Source organism: Prunus persica, chromosome G3 (assembly GCF_000346465.2).
Source record: "Prunus persica cultivar Lovell chromosome G3, Prunus_persica_NCBIv2, whole genome shotgun sequence".
Taxonomy (NCBI): domain Eukaryota; kingdom Viridiplantae; phylum Streptophyta; class Magnoliopsida; order Rosales; family Rosaceae; genus Prunus; species Prunus persica.
Genome location: NC_034011.1, coordinates 4,836,083 through 4,852,679, shown reverse-complemented (window position 1 = coordinate 4,852,679; position 16,597 = coordinate 4,836,083). Strand labels below are relative to the sequence as shown.

The following is a 16,597-nucleotide window of genomic DNA, read 5'->3' as shown; positions in this document are numbered from 1 at the left end:
TCTTATTACTGCAAAAGAAGATAAGGGAGTGGTAGTTGATTGGCTTTAGGTTAGTGATAATAAGCAATTAGCTATTCCAAAGAAAATTAAAGTAGAAAGAAAATTCAAATAGTTAATTACTAAGTAATATAATTTATGGAGTTAATTAAAATAACTAATATTAATTACTCACTAAATAAATAACAATTAAAATATAATAACTAATTAAAGTAATTAAATAATACTAAGATATTATTTAATTACAAAAAAGAAAATAAAAAATATTTATTGACCTAAAGAAACTAATTATATATTTTTTAAAAAAGAAAATGATCCACTTTCGAATTTTAAATAGTATAGCCAAACGGCTATACTTAATAAATATACGAATTTATCTAAAGAGGGCGGCTATACTATTTAAATATTTTAATACATGTTAAGAGTATAGCCGCATGGTGGGTGAGGAGAGAGAGGGAGAGTCAATGAAAAACATAAAGAAACATGTGTCTTTTTTAAGGAGGCCACATCATGTGTTGAGGAATGACTTCTGATATATCAGGAGCCAAGCATATTGTCCTAGTTTAAATGATTGATTGGATGTTCACATTCTAATGTTATTATAGAAAGTTATCTACGTGTTGATCCTAACAACTACATGCGTCACTTAATAATGTATTGTTCACTGTTTAGTTCGAGTGACGCCATATGCGAAAGGGCATGTTAAGAGTATTATCCTATATTGGAAATGAAAGCTTTGCCTTAATATTTTTAAGAATCATCCTAAGATTAAACCTTTTGATCCACTGCCAATTGATTTTGAACTGAAAACACACATTATATTAATCTTAACTACTATAATATTTTTAGGAATAATCTTAATTATTTTTTACTTTATTGGCAATTATAGCACCACTTTGACCCAACCCTCTTCAATTTAATAAAAACATCATGAAGATACTCAAAACAAAACATATGCGGTGGGCACTAATTACAATGGATCCAGATTTCACGCCAAAAGAAATTTGGGAATCTTATAATCGCATCCGTACAAATTAATCCTCCTCAAGGATTAAAAGTTAACAGGCATGAGAATTGGCAATTTCAGTCAAGCTAGACACAATGAGGCATGGGAGCATTGATGTTCACTAAATTGTAGAGATATTTAGTGATATACCCATTTCTAGCACTAATATTATAAATAAACCCTACACAATTGAATTTCTATAAACAAACCCAAAAAAAACCCACAAAATGATAGCTGGCCTTATTGAATTTAATATTGATTATTAAATTACTTTGATGCCCTATTGAGTGTTTTGGGTATTTTTATGAGATTTTGGGGTTGAGCTTGTTTTAAGAAATTGATGGCAGTTTTGTAATTTATAAGAAGTTAAAAGCTTTTTTGTTATGTTGTAAATGGGTTTTGGGTGTGTTTCTAAAGTCCATTTTATATAGGATATTTTTATAATTTGGGCCCCCATATTGGGTATAATAGTGAATCTCCCTAAATTGTAACGATCAAAGCATAAGCACATGATCGATCACTAGACTTTGACACACCGGCATATCATGCATGTTATGAAGCATCCAAGATGTACGTCTGTCGGAGACGGAGTAGAACTAGAGTGAGATCTGGTTAGACTTTGAGTTTTGCTGTTACATGGGAATGACTTGGCCCGATAGTCGAACTCAAGAATTTCTCGCAAGCACAAAATCAACATATGTAGGCTAAATAAACAAAAATTTTATTAGACCCATTTTCATGTAGGTTTTTGGGTGTGAATTGACGGCCAAATTCTGGATAATAATCAACCATATAAAAGTATCCAAGCTCATTACAGTCTCAAATTAAAACTCTCAAAATATTTAATTAGGGGTTTAAGATTTGAATTTAGAATTTCTTTTAAATCTGAAATGTTTGGAGAGTTGAATCTCAAATTAATTTGAGGTTTTAATTTAGAATTTTATAATATTGAAAAAATGAATATTACTAACACCAAGAGCTAGTACATATAAGTTTCAAATTTAAACATGAATGGCATGAAAATTATGTGTCCAAAAACCAATTATTTTTTTAGGTGTACATAGAAAAATTCAATAGAGAAACCCAAAATTCCTAAAATCCCAATCCAGAAGATGGAGTGGAGAGAGGCACCACCTCATCCCATCCCTCTTATCCCTTCCTGCCTTTTTTTACCCAAAAACTCCAAACTCAAACATCAAACCAAAGAAAATGTCACTCACAGCTTCACTTCTCCACCTTTCTCCCAAGCTCTCCACCCAATTCCTCCATGGCTCCTCCACCCCTCTCTCTCCTCTCTCCAAACCCACTTCCTCTCTCTCCTTCCCAACCCTACAACGCCACTCTTTCCTCCCTCCCGTCAGAGCCCTGAAGTACCTTCAAGGCCGAGTCGTCTGCTCCACAAGCGACAAGACCGTCGCCGTTGAGGTCACTCGCTTGGCCCCACACCCGAAGTACAAGAGGAGGGTGAGGAAGAAGAAGAAGTACCAGGCTCACGACCCAGAAAACCAGTTCCAGGTTGGGGACGTTGTGCAGCTTGAAAAAAGCAGACCCATTAGCAAGACCAAGACTTTCATTGCTGTTCCGCTTCCTGCCAAGAATGTGAAGAGCAAGTCTGGTGAAGAAGATGCATCCAAAGAGCTTGGGATTCCTTTGGAGTCTCAGCAGGTTTAGAGTGAGGTCCATGTTGCTGTTTGATTGTTCATTTTGTGATTTGGAATGAGAATTTGTGTAATTTGGTCGAAAATGATTCAATGCTTAGCTTTTTGTTGCTTGGAATTAGTATAATTTTAATGGGTTTTTGGTAATGGATTTCATATTAACCTATTTAACTGATTTTGTTCTAATTCTGGTTTTATGGGTTTCGTTATACTTCTAGATTGAATTGTGTGGATTTAGCTTTCCATGAATTTGGTTTGGATTGGGAATTGATGAATCCTCAAATCTAATGTAGGTAGTGTTCAGTGAATTTGGATTAATGCATACATGAGAGTAGGAACAAGTGTGAGGAATGTGAGTAAAAGAAGGCATGAATGTGATCATTTGTGGGTTTAAATTCATTGTAAAACTATGAAAGAATTTTGCTTGCTTGCTGAATTTAATGTGGAAATTGGTACTCCTATTGGGTTGGAGTAATTGTGTTTTACAGGGTAAATTTGAGGAGATACATGCTCTTGACACAAAAAGAATGTATTAGTCTAATATTGGGGAAAATTAGAACTTTTGCTACTATCTGATTTCTCTAGCTGTAGTCTCTTGAGTTAATACCATCAGAGTGGTCTTTTGATTACCTTGAATCACATTGGTTAATACTACTAGTGAGCAACTGACACTAATCCTTGGAGTTGATCATCACCCTATTCTGTCAGGAGGAACTTGGAACAACAGCTTGTTTACAATATGCCCATAAGTGGTGGTTGTTAGTATTTGCAATGTAGGGTTTTATTTAGTTTTCAGGTTTGGTTTCTCAACTGGGAGAAATTTAGCATTTGAGTGATTATTATAGTCATAGGGGATGATTTTCCTCTTAATTGTTGTTGTTACTTGTGTTTCTATGAGCAAGTCCAAGCTCTATTCCTGTCAAGTTAGAAACCTTGTGAGGCCGGGACCTTTTGCTAGAACATGTTCTGTTTTTACTACATATGATTTTTGGATTATTTACTTGCCATGACCGGTAAATATGAGATAAACATAGAGACTTAGTATTGAGGAGATGCCATCAAACTACTAGCTGGTTTCATTAAGCTGAATAGATGTAACTTGTAAGTTTGTTTGTCCAGGAAATGCTATTTTATGGAATTTGAAACAAGGATTGGATGTTTAAAGTGCTTATACTAAATTACTGAAGTATGAAGTCTGGAGTATAAAAGGGGACTGAAATAGTTGAAAGTAAAACATTTCATTCCTTTTTCTTTTTTACTCTGGCAAATTGCATGAAATTGACTGACGAGGAAGTGCATAATTGCTGATGTAGCTGCAAAATGAGTCTTTTGTGATTCCTGTTGTGTAAAGTTCAAGTGTTGCCGTTCGGTGAAGAATGATCATAATGCTGAAAGTCTATATGTAGAAAAAATTTATTGAGCTAGTTGATAGAAGTGAAGAAGGGTACCTCCAATCTCTCATCTTTGTGGGGACTGCTGCATCTTCAATGACAGCACGATGTAGGCGGTCAATTTGTCAGTAGTAATTCAGTGCGAGTTAGAGCTGGTGTAAATTACATCTGACTTGTAACACGTGCTACTTCTTTAAACTTGAGGTAAATGATAGTTTACCATGTTGACTGAGTGTTAATCTATAGAGTTTCTTTTAGGCAAGCCAGTTTTGCTTTGCTTTAGTGTGGCATTCAGCAGGATATTATCTGCTGTAATGCATGGTATGGGCTTATCTGGACCATTTCAGATGGTAAGAATGCAATACCAATTAACTTTAAGCAAATTTCACATTGATAAATAGTTCTGTACATGGAAACTTGTAAAACTATAAAGATTATAAATCAAATCTTGCCAGAATACTGATGTAGACTTGCCCTCCAGTACAAGTCTCCCATTCCAACCAAAACGAATGAAACAAACTCACAAAACATATGCTAAAACCACTGGTAATTCCAAAAATAAAGAAGAAAGAAAACCCTATGTTTAACTGTTAACTATGTCTAGCTAATTAATAAAGTTGTGGTGATCAGCCATCCTCACACTGCAAGCTTGTTTTAATATTTCTCAAGGTACATGATATAAGGGTGTTGACAGACTCCACAGATTCCATAGTTAGTTTGGCTGTAGGAGAGGAATTAGTTAAGACTTGAAATGCTGCTGTCAGCAAAGTTCCTCCTTCACTGCTTCTGTCTTCTTGCTTGGAAGTGATGACCATAGGCCTTGACTCCAGCCCATCTGGAAGAATTGAGAACCCGGAAGGCAATATGGCAATGTTGCTTGCGTCACATCCGGTCATCACAGACTGCATGCCGGTTATATCCACCGGAGCATAGACCACCATTGACTCATAAGAATTTATGCAGGTATCTTGCAGTATCCACATGCTGTTCTCTTTTGATTTCATGGTCTGAAAGATTGGAATTCCAGAATATATTAGCAAAAATTATGAATATTTTGCATTAGAAATATGAGGCTTATTAACTTGTGCGTGAAGAAGGAGAACCCACTTGGATAGTAACAGCATTGCCACGATCTTGTCCTTTGGATAGGTTGGCAATTGTTTGAGCTGGGCCTCCATTTATCATAATGTCCCACTAGCAATTAGAGAGCAAAAAACTGTCAAACAATTATCCTAACAATTAACATGATTATTGATTAGTACAGTTGTATTGTAAACAGAGCCATCTATGCTAACCTCATTCCTGCGAGTCTCATCTCTCAAGAAATCGAAGAGGACGTAAGGACAGACAGGCAACCATACTGAAGAAACGGCACACAAGATCACGCCGAGAGGTTCTCCAGGGTCATTCAAGTTCTTCCTGGAGGCAATCCTTATGTCATCCCCTGTCTTGCTTGAGATCTTAGTCCAGGTATGATAGCTTGATGCTCCGATTGCACGACAAAAACTCCATGTCATTCTTTGTGCCAATTTTAATATGCTTTTTCTTCCAGCCAGGGTGGCTACACCTAATATTCAGTAATCAGTATCAAGCATTTGATTAGAGACTATATGTCCCCTGCTGCAGCGATTCTGTATGTATTTGAATTCTGTTTAACTTGGACATACCAGTTGAATCCTTCATAGGAACATTGGTTGCCATGAAAAAAACGAGCCGTTCGCATTGCAGTTGCAGCGTTGCAACCCAATGTCTTGCACCGAATGCTAGACCGCTGTTGACAATGGTGCGGTACATGGTCTGAATTGTGCTTTTCTGGCATTCTAAGTGTTCTACCCAGATTACCTGTAGACCATTATTAATCATTATAAACCTTGTTTGCACCACTGAATATTTATGCATGGCTCTATCATTTTCACCTCTGTGTTTCTGTTTTCATTTTTGTGTAGTTTCCATTCCCTGGCCAAAGTCAATTGTCAAAACAAAACCAATACTCATGTAGGTACTTCATCTAAAATTCTGATGTCCCAAAATTCACACTCGGGGCAGTCTAGGTTCTTGAAATGCAGTCAATGAATGAATTGAAAATCTCACCAAAGGATGCCGATCTAATGTCATGTTCTATGCACACAAGATTAAAAGATTGACATTTGCTAACATATCTGCATACCTTGCAATGGCCATTTGATTTGTCCTCAATGATGCAACCAGAGGGACGCTTTCTGCATTTCACCAACGATGCATCGATGTTATCTTCAACTTTGTCGATCGAAACATCTACGATAGCCCATTGCTCAGCACTCAGTTGCTTGCAGCATCGAACAAAGTACACTTCTCTTGTTGGAACTAATGGTGTAAGCATTTGAAGCTCTGCAAACATCTGCAACCACACTCAACTATCAAACATCTGCAAAAGGCTTTGAGCTATGCTGCAGGCAGACCGATCTTACGTATTCATGTCAAAAACGAACTTCGCAGCTCATCCAAATGAAAGAAAATGGGTTTCTATGTTTACAGAGAAAAGGAAACAAAAAAGGGCATAATTCTGCAGCTTACCAATTGTACAGCACCATTTCTGTTGTCTCCTTCACCATTGCTGATAACATCAACAGTGGCTGCCTTCGAGATCATGCACGGAAACATTTCCTTCCATTGATTCTGCAGATCAAAATCATAATATTAAAAGTATTAGCTCGCAATTCTTATACCTACAAGGCAATAAGACTTGGCATGATATAAGATTTCAGCTTCATGCATACAAAAGGTGCTAGTGTGTACCACATCCATGAAACTCTGAACCAGCCGCGGCATATCCACAAACACCACCCCTGTCTCTCTGGAGGCCTCGATGGATCTCTTCGGCCTCCCATTTCCAGGAATTTCAATGTTGAACTCTTTGATGTACTCATCATAGTTGAGTATTTCGCGGCCAGTCTCCACACTCCGAACCCAGAGTGGTTCCCCTGCAGTGGCCATCTTCTTAAGCTCCTCCATAGCTTGATTCACTATCTCCATAATCCTCGACTTCTCTAGACCAAAAATTCCAGTATAGAAGTCCAAAGAGCTTCTGTTCTCCTGGTCATGCCCAGAAGAACATGAAGGAGAGGATGTCCCAGGAGGATTTTTCACAAGAGCTGCTCTGAGTTTTTCAACCTACATATTATATATTGGAGCCACTTAGTCACTTCCAAACATGTGACATGTACAATATTAACTTGAGCATTTTACAAAATTCGAACCTCGGATTTAAGTCTGGCATTTTCGATTCGCAGTTGTTGCTCTTCGGTCGTGAGGCTGGCATCTCTGCTAGTGGTTGCAGTGCCACAGTTGGGGCAACAAGATTTGTTTATTTGCTCCCTCATTGCCTTGTTTTCATCTCTGAGCTTCTCCATTTCTCCTTTCAACAAAGAGTTCTCATGGCGCTCTTGTATGGCCTGTGAAAAAGAACCAACCATCCCATTCTTCGTTACAAATTATTTAAAAGAACAAGAAGCAACACTGTCAATAGAAATGATCAGAAAATGAAATGAAGTACCTTGATTTGGGTTCGACGATTTTGGAACCAAAACTTGACCTGCCTTGGAGCAAGGCCTAATTGCTTGCTCAGCTGCTGCCTCTGCTTCTCATCTGGATGGGGTGACTCTTTGAATAGCCTGCAGAAGTTTCATCATGTAAGAGGCAGGATGTTCATTGACAATATAGGAACACATTGCATGTAGATCATACTGATTATCTGTAATTGAAATCAACTAATTTGGATTCAGGAAATTAATTAGTGGTTTAGTTTTCTTCTTTGCTGTAGAGAGAGATAACTACTTGCATATAAAACAAGAGCAAAAAGCGGAGTCATTTAAAAGATTGAATCATCTTTGGATCTTTGTAGTACATCGTACATGATAAAGTTATCTTTTTTGTTCATAAAGCTGCATGCCTTGTGTGGCATGAAAACTAAAAAGAATTAACGCCGACCAATTCCAAAACCATGTGCATTATTCAAATTCCAATAAGTCATATCCAATTTCCAACAAAACATGGAATATTGAAAAGAAAAGTAAAATAAAAACTCTACTATGAATTAAGTGTTAAAATTTGAAACAAAAGAGCTAAATTGAAGAAAAGAAAGAAGGACTTGAAGTTCATATGATTAACTTTGCACTTAGGTGTTGTGCTCGATTCTCTTTTTTAATATCGCTTGTATTGTAAACGTAACAAATAGAGAAATAGGAAAAAGAGAGGGAATATGGAATTTACGCTTCCATTTCTCGGATTTGCTCAGTGGTGTGCCTGTGGTACTTCTTTCTCTTCTTCTTCTTATTCTTGTTGTCTCCATCACCATCATCTTCATCGTGCTCTCCTTCTCCATCGAATTCGTCTTCCGATCTTGACCTCGCGGGCCCCGAGTTCTCACTACTAATCTCTGCCGTGTCTTCTCTCCGGCGGACACTGCCTGCGCCTCCGCTGCCCTCGTCTCCTTCCTCCACTTCCCTGCTAGCCGCCGCCGTTTCTCCAGCATCACGAAAAATCCCAGCCTTCAAAACCCAAATGCAAAAAACAAAAAAGAATGTTATTTAACACAAACATGTAAAGGAAATGGATGAGAAGAAATGAAAAGGATTGTGAAGAAGAATGAATGGTACGTACAAGGCTGAGGGAGAGGGCTGGGGAGGCAAAGAAGTCCTTGGTGCGAGAAGTTGGTGGATTGTTAGACATGTCCACGCCCATGGCAAGCTTGGTGCATGCTATAATATAGATGTTAAGAGTTTTCTACTAGAACTTGTGACCAACGGGTTTGTTTTATGGGATGCCAATGGTGGCTACCTAGCTAACTGCAGCTCAAGGAGAGAGAGAGAGAGAGAGAGGTGCGGGTGTAGCTGATTTAAGGATATAAAACAAAATGAAGTGCAAGAGTTGTTTTTTTTCCTTCTTTTTTTTTTTTTGGCTGTTGGGATGTGAGGGATTTTGATTTGAGAGAGAGAGAGAGAGAGAGAGAGAGAGAGAGAGAGAGAAGGCTGGTAGGGGTTGACTGTTAGATATTCTTTTGTAGAGGAGGAAGTGTGAAGTTTGAGAGAACTCAACTACCTTGACTTGAAGCAGTTGAGTCCAACGCCTCAACGGTATTTTCTGTTTCCTGTCTTTCATCATATATTAGCTAACTAGCGGCTTATAAGAGCCTTTAGGTTTAGGCTTAGGTGGGCGGGCTCACATATATATATATATATATATATATATATTTAAATTTATTTGTACATACATTGTTTTTTTGACTAGTTAATCAAAATAGTGTGTCCGCTATTTTGCATTTGAATTGCATTTTCTCCATTGCAAAAGAAATAAAAAATGGATGTATTTATTTTTCCATCTATGACGCCAAAATGACAAATCAACCACCATCTCCTATATATTCAACTTTCAATGGCACAACAAAGCAAGCAATGAAGGATGAAATCATGAAAGGGTTTTAAATTGGATCCCACTAGCTCTCTCAATACAAATATGAACTAGGAGAAAGTAATATACGTGTTAAATTATTGTGGCCATGAGACTTATTTTTCCCCTTTAGGTCTCAAGCTCAAATCAATTCCCTTGGAAAAAAAATAGTCATCACTTGTCATTTGAGCATAAATATACCCAAAAGAGAAATATAAGTGGTAGATGCTAGGTGGAGTTTGGTGCTCACACTTCTCCTCTTTTAGGTCTTAAAACCTCAAATCTCTTTCCATGTGCCATCATAGCTCATAACCATCCAACATAATGAGATTAAGAAAAGATTATTCTAGATTCAATTCTCTTACTTAAAAAGAAAAGGTTTAACTTCAATATTTTATAAGACTTTAAAGACTTCAAAGAGCTCTTGCTTATTATGATATCTTATAACATTAATTGATCTACCTAATAACCTTGTTAACCACAATTTTCAAGAGGGCATTGCATAAGATAGATCAAATAACTCTTTTTGAGTTGCGAAGAATGAATCTCTAGCAATCCGAGGCGTTGCTCAAATTGAATGAACTTCATCAACAATTCTTGTCTCGAATGATTAGTTTACTTTTGTATTTTTCGATCACATTTATATTGTATCGCGCTTATTCTTTCTTCCTGATAGAATGGATGGCATATCCATTAATAATTCCATATCGTCAAGCTTAACTTAGCTTCTACACACCTGTTTGAACTACAAGAATCTCAATATTATAAAGATGGTTGCTCTTCTTTATTCCAGTAATTAGCACCTAATGGTCATCATCTTCACTATTGAGCAAGTTATTTTGGATTCAATCGAGCAAACATCAACCAGCTCACTTATTCCTTTCTTCAATACATTCATACCTACAATAACGTTTCTTATCACCAAATATATAATATAATGTCAACTTGTCTTACAAGGTAATTAGTTAATATTAGATATTCATGTGACGAAATTTTAAACAAAAATAATACATCTCAAGTATTTTTCTTCTAATTTTGCTTCCTAAACCAAAATTACATGAGTTGTGTCGGTTGTATAAAAGGAGAGTGTGAAAACCGTCGACCATAACTAATTAAAATAATAGAAACTATATAACATTTTCCTATAATTGTTTTTCTTTTTAGAAGTTACAATTGTTTGGTTGGGAGTCGGAGGAAGGAACAAAGAAAGTAGAAGAGCCATGAGATCGGCTTAGCCAAGCCACATAGAAGAAGACAAGAAAAGAAGCTGCAGCTAACGAACAGTAAGGTCAAAACTTACAGTCATAAGTCATGAACAACCAGCACATGGTGATGCTAGTAGACTGAGCTTTTTTGTGCTATCCAATCCTCTCTTCTTTTTTTTGGCTTTTTAAAATTGTTTTTTATTTATTATATTATTATATTATTTATTTTGTTTGTGTCTTTATGTCATTTAAAAGGCCGAAAGAAGTGAATGCAATTAATGAATTTGGGTCCAAGCTTTTCGAATTATTTAAGAAACCCAAAAACACTCTCAACTCCAAAAGCCCCGACGGATGGATGGATGGACGGATGGACGGATGGACGGATGGATGAAAGAACACAACGGTTTCTTCGGTCAAATGCCCTATTCTTGTTATTCCCTTGGACCTCATGGGAAATAGACAACACTCTCTCATGAGGCAGGCAATTTTTGTGTCCTTAAAAATCTATTTTTCTAATCAAAATCTAATTATTACAATTAGAAAATGATATTATTAAAGTTTTGAAAAGTGACATTTGCGCACCAAGTAAGAAATAGGAAAATTATGATAAATGCTTTTTAAAATAATTTATCATTATTTTTGGATTGAGGGAAGGATTTCTTTGGTTATACATACAATATTTTTTTTTTTGGGTTACATTGGAGGAAATAAATTCCACTGAAGTTTGATCCTGGGTACCATGGAGGAGAGGGGGAATCCACCACCACTGTGGTAGGAACCCATTGGCGTTATACATATTGCTTTCATTTATATTAAAAGTGAAAAAAGAAAAGAAAAGAAAAAAAAAAAAAAAAAAAAGGTTACTCCCTCTATCCCTACAGCTTTTGGAAGAAACAAAGGAAAAGTAGACTTTGCAAGGGATTAAGGGAAAACCAAAAGTCCTAAGCAACAAGATAACCCTGCACACTTCAGTTTAATACTAAACTTACAACTGGTAACTCCAATTTAAAAGGTAAAGTACTACTTTTTTTTCTTTTTTCATAAGCGATATTGTTTAAGGTGAAATCCGAACACAGAACCTCAAATTTAAGAGTAAAGTAATACATTTAGTTTTACATTAGATTCCACTATAAAAAAATTTACTTGGTTCATAAATAAATAAATAAAACCACTAAGTTTGGGTTGAGCTAGCAGTGTACTTGAGTGATACATCCCAAATTTCAAACTGAATTCATTATTTATAAAATATTAGGTGGCATGCAGCTTGAAGTAGATGATCTATTGGTCCTGGATACTTGATGTCATACAGCACAACACAACATTGGTTTGATGCAGTCAATCAAAATTCACAAATCACAATGTGGGCTTGTAGCTTTCTTTTTTCTTCCATCAACACTCCATTGACCTTAGGTTGTGCATAAGAGAAACCTTGATTAAATTTCAAGCTCCAGGCATTTATTTTTATTTTTATCCCCCAAATAAAATAAAATAAAAGTCACCAGCACCATTATGAGCCATCACAATCCATAATTATAGTTTTGGTGCCATATGGGTTATGATTAAGCTCATCTGCAATTCAAATCGTCAAATTATATAATGTCCTTCATGTCCTTACAATTCTTCTCTGAAAATTGGTAGTTTGGAACGGTAGATAGTTTGTAGCAATCACATGATTCTTATAAAAACAAATAAAAAAAGCTGTATTTATTGGCCTGAGGTTCCTTTTGGAATTTCTCTCTCTTCACTTTATCCCTCTCTCTTTCGTCCTGCACTGCCTTGTCCATTTTAAGATCCATTAAGGAAAGCAAATAAAAGGAAGAAACCAAAAAAACCCACAAGAAAGTGGCATCTTTGGCTTTGCTTTGCTTTGCTTTACCTTTGATTTGAAGTAATTTTGGCTTTCTTGTGAGACAAGTTTTGGTGTCACTCACAACACATAATCACAATTTCTTTTTCTTTTTTTTTCTTTTTTTTCAATTAGGGAAAAGCAAGGCAAAGATGAAGAAGCTTTGATAAAATTGAGGTGGGGGAAGACCTGAAATGATGCAGTCCACAAAAAGATTCAAAAGAAAAGAGGGAAAGCCATACAAACAAGAAAAGGTTGTCAAAGAAGAATATTAAACTTGCTTAGAGAAAGTATTAACTATCTTATGTCCTGTTCCAAATCACTGTTTCCTTCAACTTTGGTTTACTTGTTCCTTGTATAAACATCTCATCATTTATTATACAAATTACAACAGAGATTAGTTATTCCATTTCCTGCTTAAATATCATTATCTCATTCACTTTACGAAAACTCGAAGACTAAAAGATGCTTGTTTTCATCATGGAATTGCATATGTCACTGGAAGAAGAAGAGAAGAATCATAGAGATTAGTCTGCATAAAAAGATAATATATCAAAGATGGCAGCCATTAGATATTTTACACTGTAAACATGTTCCAAATCAGGTTGAATTTCATTAAACAATCACCACATGTTGTTAAACCGGATATGAGCCATCTTGGAAAAAGGGAAATATATTCTAGTAAAATCAAAGAAATACAGCTAAATTGCCTACCTCTCGCCATCATATGGAATTCTATGGTCCAACAATTCCTAGGTTCAAGACTATCATTCATCAGAAAGAACTTGCTCAGAACATCCATGAACATCTTCCAATATAGTAATTTAAGTCACCTAAGACTAATAAAATGGCATTTAGTCATAAATTTCAGATCACCAAGCAACCTAGCACGACATGCACCGAGTAGCACTTGGTTTGTTCGTATTTCTCTTCTCAATGTTGGAAGAGGTTCCAAATTCGAATATCCCCTACCCTCGTAATACAAAATAAAAAATAAAAAATAAAAACTAACACGACACGCAATTCGCATGGCGGCAAACGCTCCATGACACGTAAAAAGACCATCCACCTTGGGATGTGGTCTCATTGAAAATTGGGTCAAATAAGGATGCCACGCCACTCAATCTTAGCACAACTAGCATGAAGCTCATAAGATCCTGCAGAGAAAGCAGACTTCCTATCCAACCCTTGAGTGGCAGTTAGCTATTGAAGAGTAGATGAGATGGTGGTCTTGGAAGTCAGGTGAAAAGCTACCACCAAGTAGCGCCAAGCAAAACTTAATAGATTAAAGAGAAATGAAATGAATGCTATGGACATTTTGTGGAGTATGTACTTCAAAATAGATTTGATGAGTCTCTGAACAATTCTATGTAATTCATTAATGAACGCCCAAGGATAACACTGAGGCAATATATGATTCCAAAAACAAAAATAGATCCTCCACCACAATTTGTCCCTTCTTAGTAATTAAACTCCTAAATAAATTTAGATTCATGAGTGCTGAAACTGGAGATTAGGTGAGCAAAAACTTTTGCCCGCGGATCATTGTTACTCTCTGCAATATTAAACCATTATCCAGTACACTTACAGATCAAACCAAAGTGATTGTTTACTCAACAATTTAGAAATTGTTATCATTTATCTCCAATTAAAATTACACGTTAGAATTTTACACAAAGCCTAGCCACCATAGCATTCAGTTCTATCGGAGAAGCAAGTCTTTTCAAAAAATCCCTTTCATCAAGATAAAGTCATTGGGATATGGACTAACTAATTCTGGATTTGTTGTCAACTTCTCAACTAGAATACGTTTAAACTAAGAAACATCAAAATGGAGAGATTAGTCATGCCAGATATTCCTAAACTCAGCATGATCAGGTATGGTCAGATTAATCATTTCAAGCAGGCTAAATGTTAGGCAAAACCCTCACACTATCCAGACAACTATGTCATTAAATATACAGAATTGGATCTCAAATGAATGCCAATCATTATAGTCGAATGGTTGGTTATTGGTTTGGAAAATTAGCCTTTTCCCTAACAATTTGATGGTTCACATCAGTCAAAAAGAAAGGATAAAATCAACTACCAGTCTACAACTAACTCCAATGCTGATCCAATGCATGCATGCCATATTTTTCACAATATCCAACATGAAGTTAATGGAGCTATAGACATATATAACCATGAATTAAACGTGCAATGCACATGTTCTTCAATTGACTGATCACCTACAGTTTCATTCAGGGCAATTGTTATAAAAGGAACTATAAGCAAAAAAAGAAACAATCTGCAGAAAGAACAACTCAGAGTACACTAGAAGAATAATGCAAACAGAGAACTATTGCAACTTTATTCAATGAAAAAATTTGTAAATTCTTGACCAAGGCAGACAGGATGTGCTCACAAAATGCAATAAGATTACCTAGTGCAAAATTTATAAGAAAAAGCTTAGAACTTGTAAGTTGTAATGTCTCAAAATCAACACTGAATTCACTTGAAAAACCCTATGAACTACCCTAATTTCTTTTTCTTTTTTTCTTTTCTTTTTTGGTGAGAAATAAAGGGGCTTTATTGATATGATATAAATGCAGAACACACAAAAGTGCCATTTCACCTATAGGAAAAGAGACTAACCTGCGATTGTTGACTGCAAATTCGACCTTGGTGTCAATTGCCTTCCACCAGAAAAGCTACGGCTTCAATTGGGTCTTTCTATCAGATCTTCTGGGTTGAACAATTACCTAGCAATAGGCAATTTACACAAATCAGGATTTAAAATTATTTAAAATTCGAAAGTACCAGAACAAGAAAATGCAGGCAGCGAAAAATGGAGCGAAGAAAAATCAAAGCTTCTAACTCCCACTAATCTTCACCAATTTAACTAAGCGATTAGGTGTTGGAAGGATTTTTGAAATTTTTGAGTGATTAGGGTTTTCTACATAACCGTTAGTTAGATTGAGGAAAAGATGTTGCCGGCAGAAATTGACCGTCGTCTAAAGGCTAACGGAATTTGGCCAACGAATTTATTGGGCTTTGGTCCAGTCTAATGGGCCGTACACCCACCTTCGGTCCTAAAATGTTGTAGTGTTGTTTTTCTAGACACCTATACTATTATTTCAATATTCTTTGGACACCCAAATTTGATTTTAAAACTTCCAAATATACTTCTCATTTAATTTATTCAGCACATTATTTGGACACCAACATGTATAATTTTCAGACCCTGAAACTAAAACCTATTGTGATATGGTGAGGGGATTCCAACACATAACTATTTAGTTTAGTTTAATTTTGGTTTTAAACTATTAATTAGCACTTTTTGGTTTAAAACTATTTCACATGGCCTAAGTTTAATTGTACACGAATCAAAGGAAACAAAAAAAAAAAAAAGGGAAATACAGATTGCAATCTCATATTAACTCTTTTAGCCACCTCTATGACATTTAAAGCCCTTGAAATGCTAGTACACGCGCAACTATGCATTTCTTGGACTTGAGTATCAAATTCCAGCTCATCTGTGGTCACCTTCATTGAGCATTCAGCAAATCCACACCAATAAATCTGTTAAAAATATGGATAGTTTCCAATCATAATGCCTATAAACAACTTTTTTTTCTTCTTCCAAACCAATCAATCATAAGTTTAACAAAGGCCGACCAATAATGTGTAGATCATTATACAAAGTTGTAGTACATGTTTCAGTATGTCTCAATAGTAATCTAAAAATTAATAGAAACTTTACTGCAATTAGTATCCAAAGCTTAAAGGATTACAATCAGTGTGGAAAGTGTTGACGTGAGTTAACCTATAAAATCAAGGAGATTTATTTCCTAAGTTAATTATGTGATTTACTTCCTTGTTTTATATAGTTGACACATTCTTGTATAATTAGGAGATATTCTCCTAATTAAATATTGTATCTATTTCCTTGTAAATCACTCTTGTAAACTCCTATATATAACTCCTTATGGAAAAGAATACAAATAACCTAAAGTATTCAAACCATATTCTTATTTTAGTATGGTATCAGAGCAATCGATCCTAGGTTGTCTCTAATCCCTCAAATC

The 16,597-nt window shown here is 35.8% G+C and overlaps 2 protein-coding genes and 2 long non-coding RNA genes across 4 annotated transcripts; 2 read left to right on the top strand and 2 right to left on the bottom strand.

Moving 5' to 3' along the window:
• Positions 2,083 to 2,846, top strand: LOC18783800 (30S ribosomal protein S17, chloroplastic). Its single transcript, XM_007215046.2, has one exon. The coding sequence runs from the start codon at positions 2,213 to 2,215 to the stop codon at positions 2,672 to 2,674; it is 462 nt and encodes a 153-aa protein (XP_007215108.1). The 5' UTR covers positions 2,083 to 2,212; the 3' UTR covers positions 2,675 to 2,846.
• LOC18783598 (homeobox-leucine zipper protein GLABRA 2) lies at positions 4,415 to 9,187 on the bottom strand. Its single transcript, XM_007217098.2, has 11 exons — positions 8,691 to 9,187; positions 8,301 to 8,578; positions 7,585 to 7,702; positions 7,289 to 7,483; positions 6,828 to 7,202; positions 6,606 to 6,707; positions 6,220 to 6,429; positions 5,720 to 5,894; positions 5,348 to 5,619; positions 5,160 to 5,246; positions 4,415 to 5,059 (listed from the first exon to the last, which is right to left on the bottom strand). The coding sequence occupies exons 1-11, from the start codon at positions 8,769 to 8,771 to the stop codon at positions 4,679 to 4,681; spliced, it is 2,274 nt and encodes a 757-aa protein (XP_007217160.1). The 5' UTR covers positions 8,772 to 9,187; the 3' UTR covers positions 4,415 to 4,678.
• LOC109947837 lies at positions 12,191 to 12,936 on the top strand. Its single transcript, XR_002270610.1, has 2 exons — positions 12,191 to 12,569; positions 12,663 to 12,936. It is a non-coding gene; the product is annotated as an uncharacterized LOC109947837 (long non-coding RNA).
• Positions 12,783 to 15,507, bottom strand: LOC109947836. Its single transcript, XR_002270609.1, has 2 exons — positions 15,165 to 15,507; positions 12,783 to 13,803 (listed from the first exon to the last, which is right to left on the bottom strand). It is a non-coding gene; the product is annotated as an uncharacterized LOC109947836 (long non-coding RNA).

Coding starts and splice junctions, on each gene's coding strand:
- LOC18783800 (XM_007215046.2), top strand. CDS start 2,213: ATGTCACTCACAGCTTCACTTCTCCACCTTTCTCCCAAGCTCTCCACC.
- LOC18783598 (XM_007217098.2), bottom strand. CDS start 8,771: ATGGGCGTGGACATGTCTAACAATCCACCAACTTCTCGCACCAAGGAC. Junction 5,620..5,719: donor TCCTATGAAGGATTCAACTG/GTATGTCCAAGT, acceptor ACTGAATATTAG/GTGTAGCCACCCTGGCTGGA. Junction 5,247..5,347: donor ATGAGACTCGCAGGAATGAG/GTTAGCATAGAT, acceptor TCTAATTGCTAG/TGGGACATTATGATAAATGG.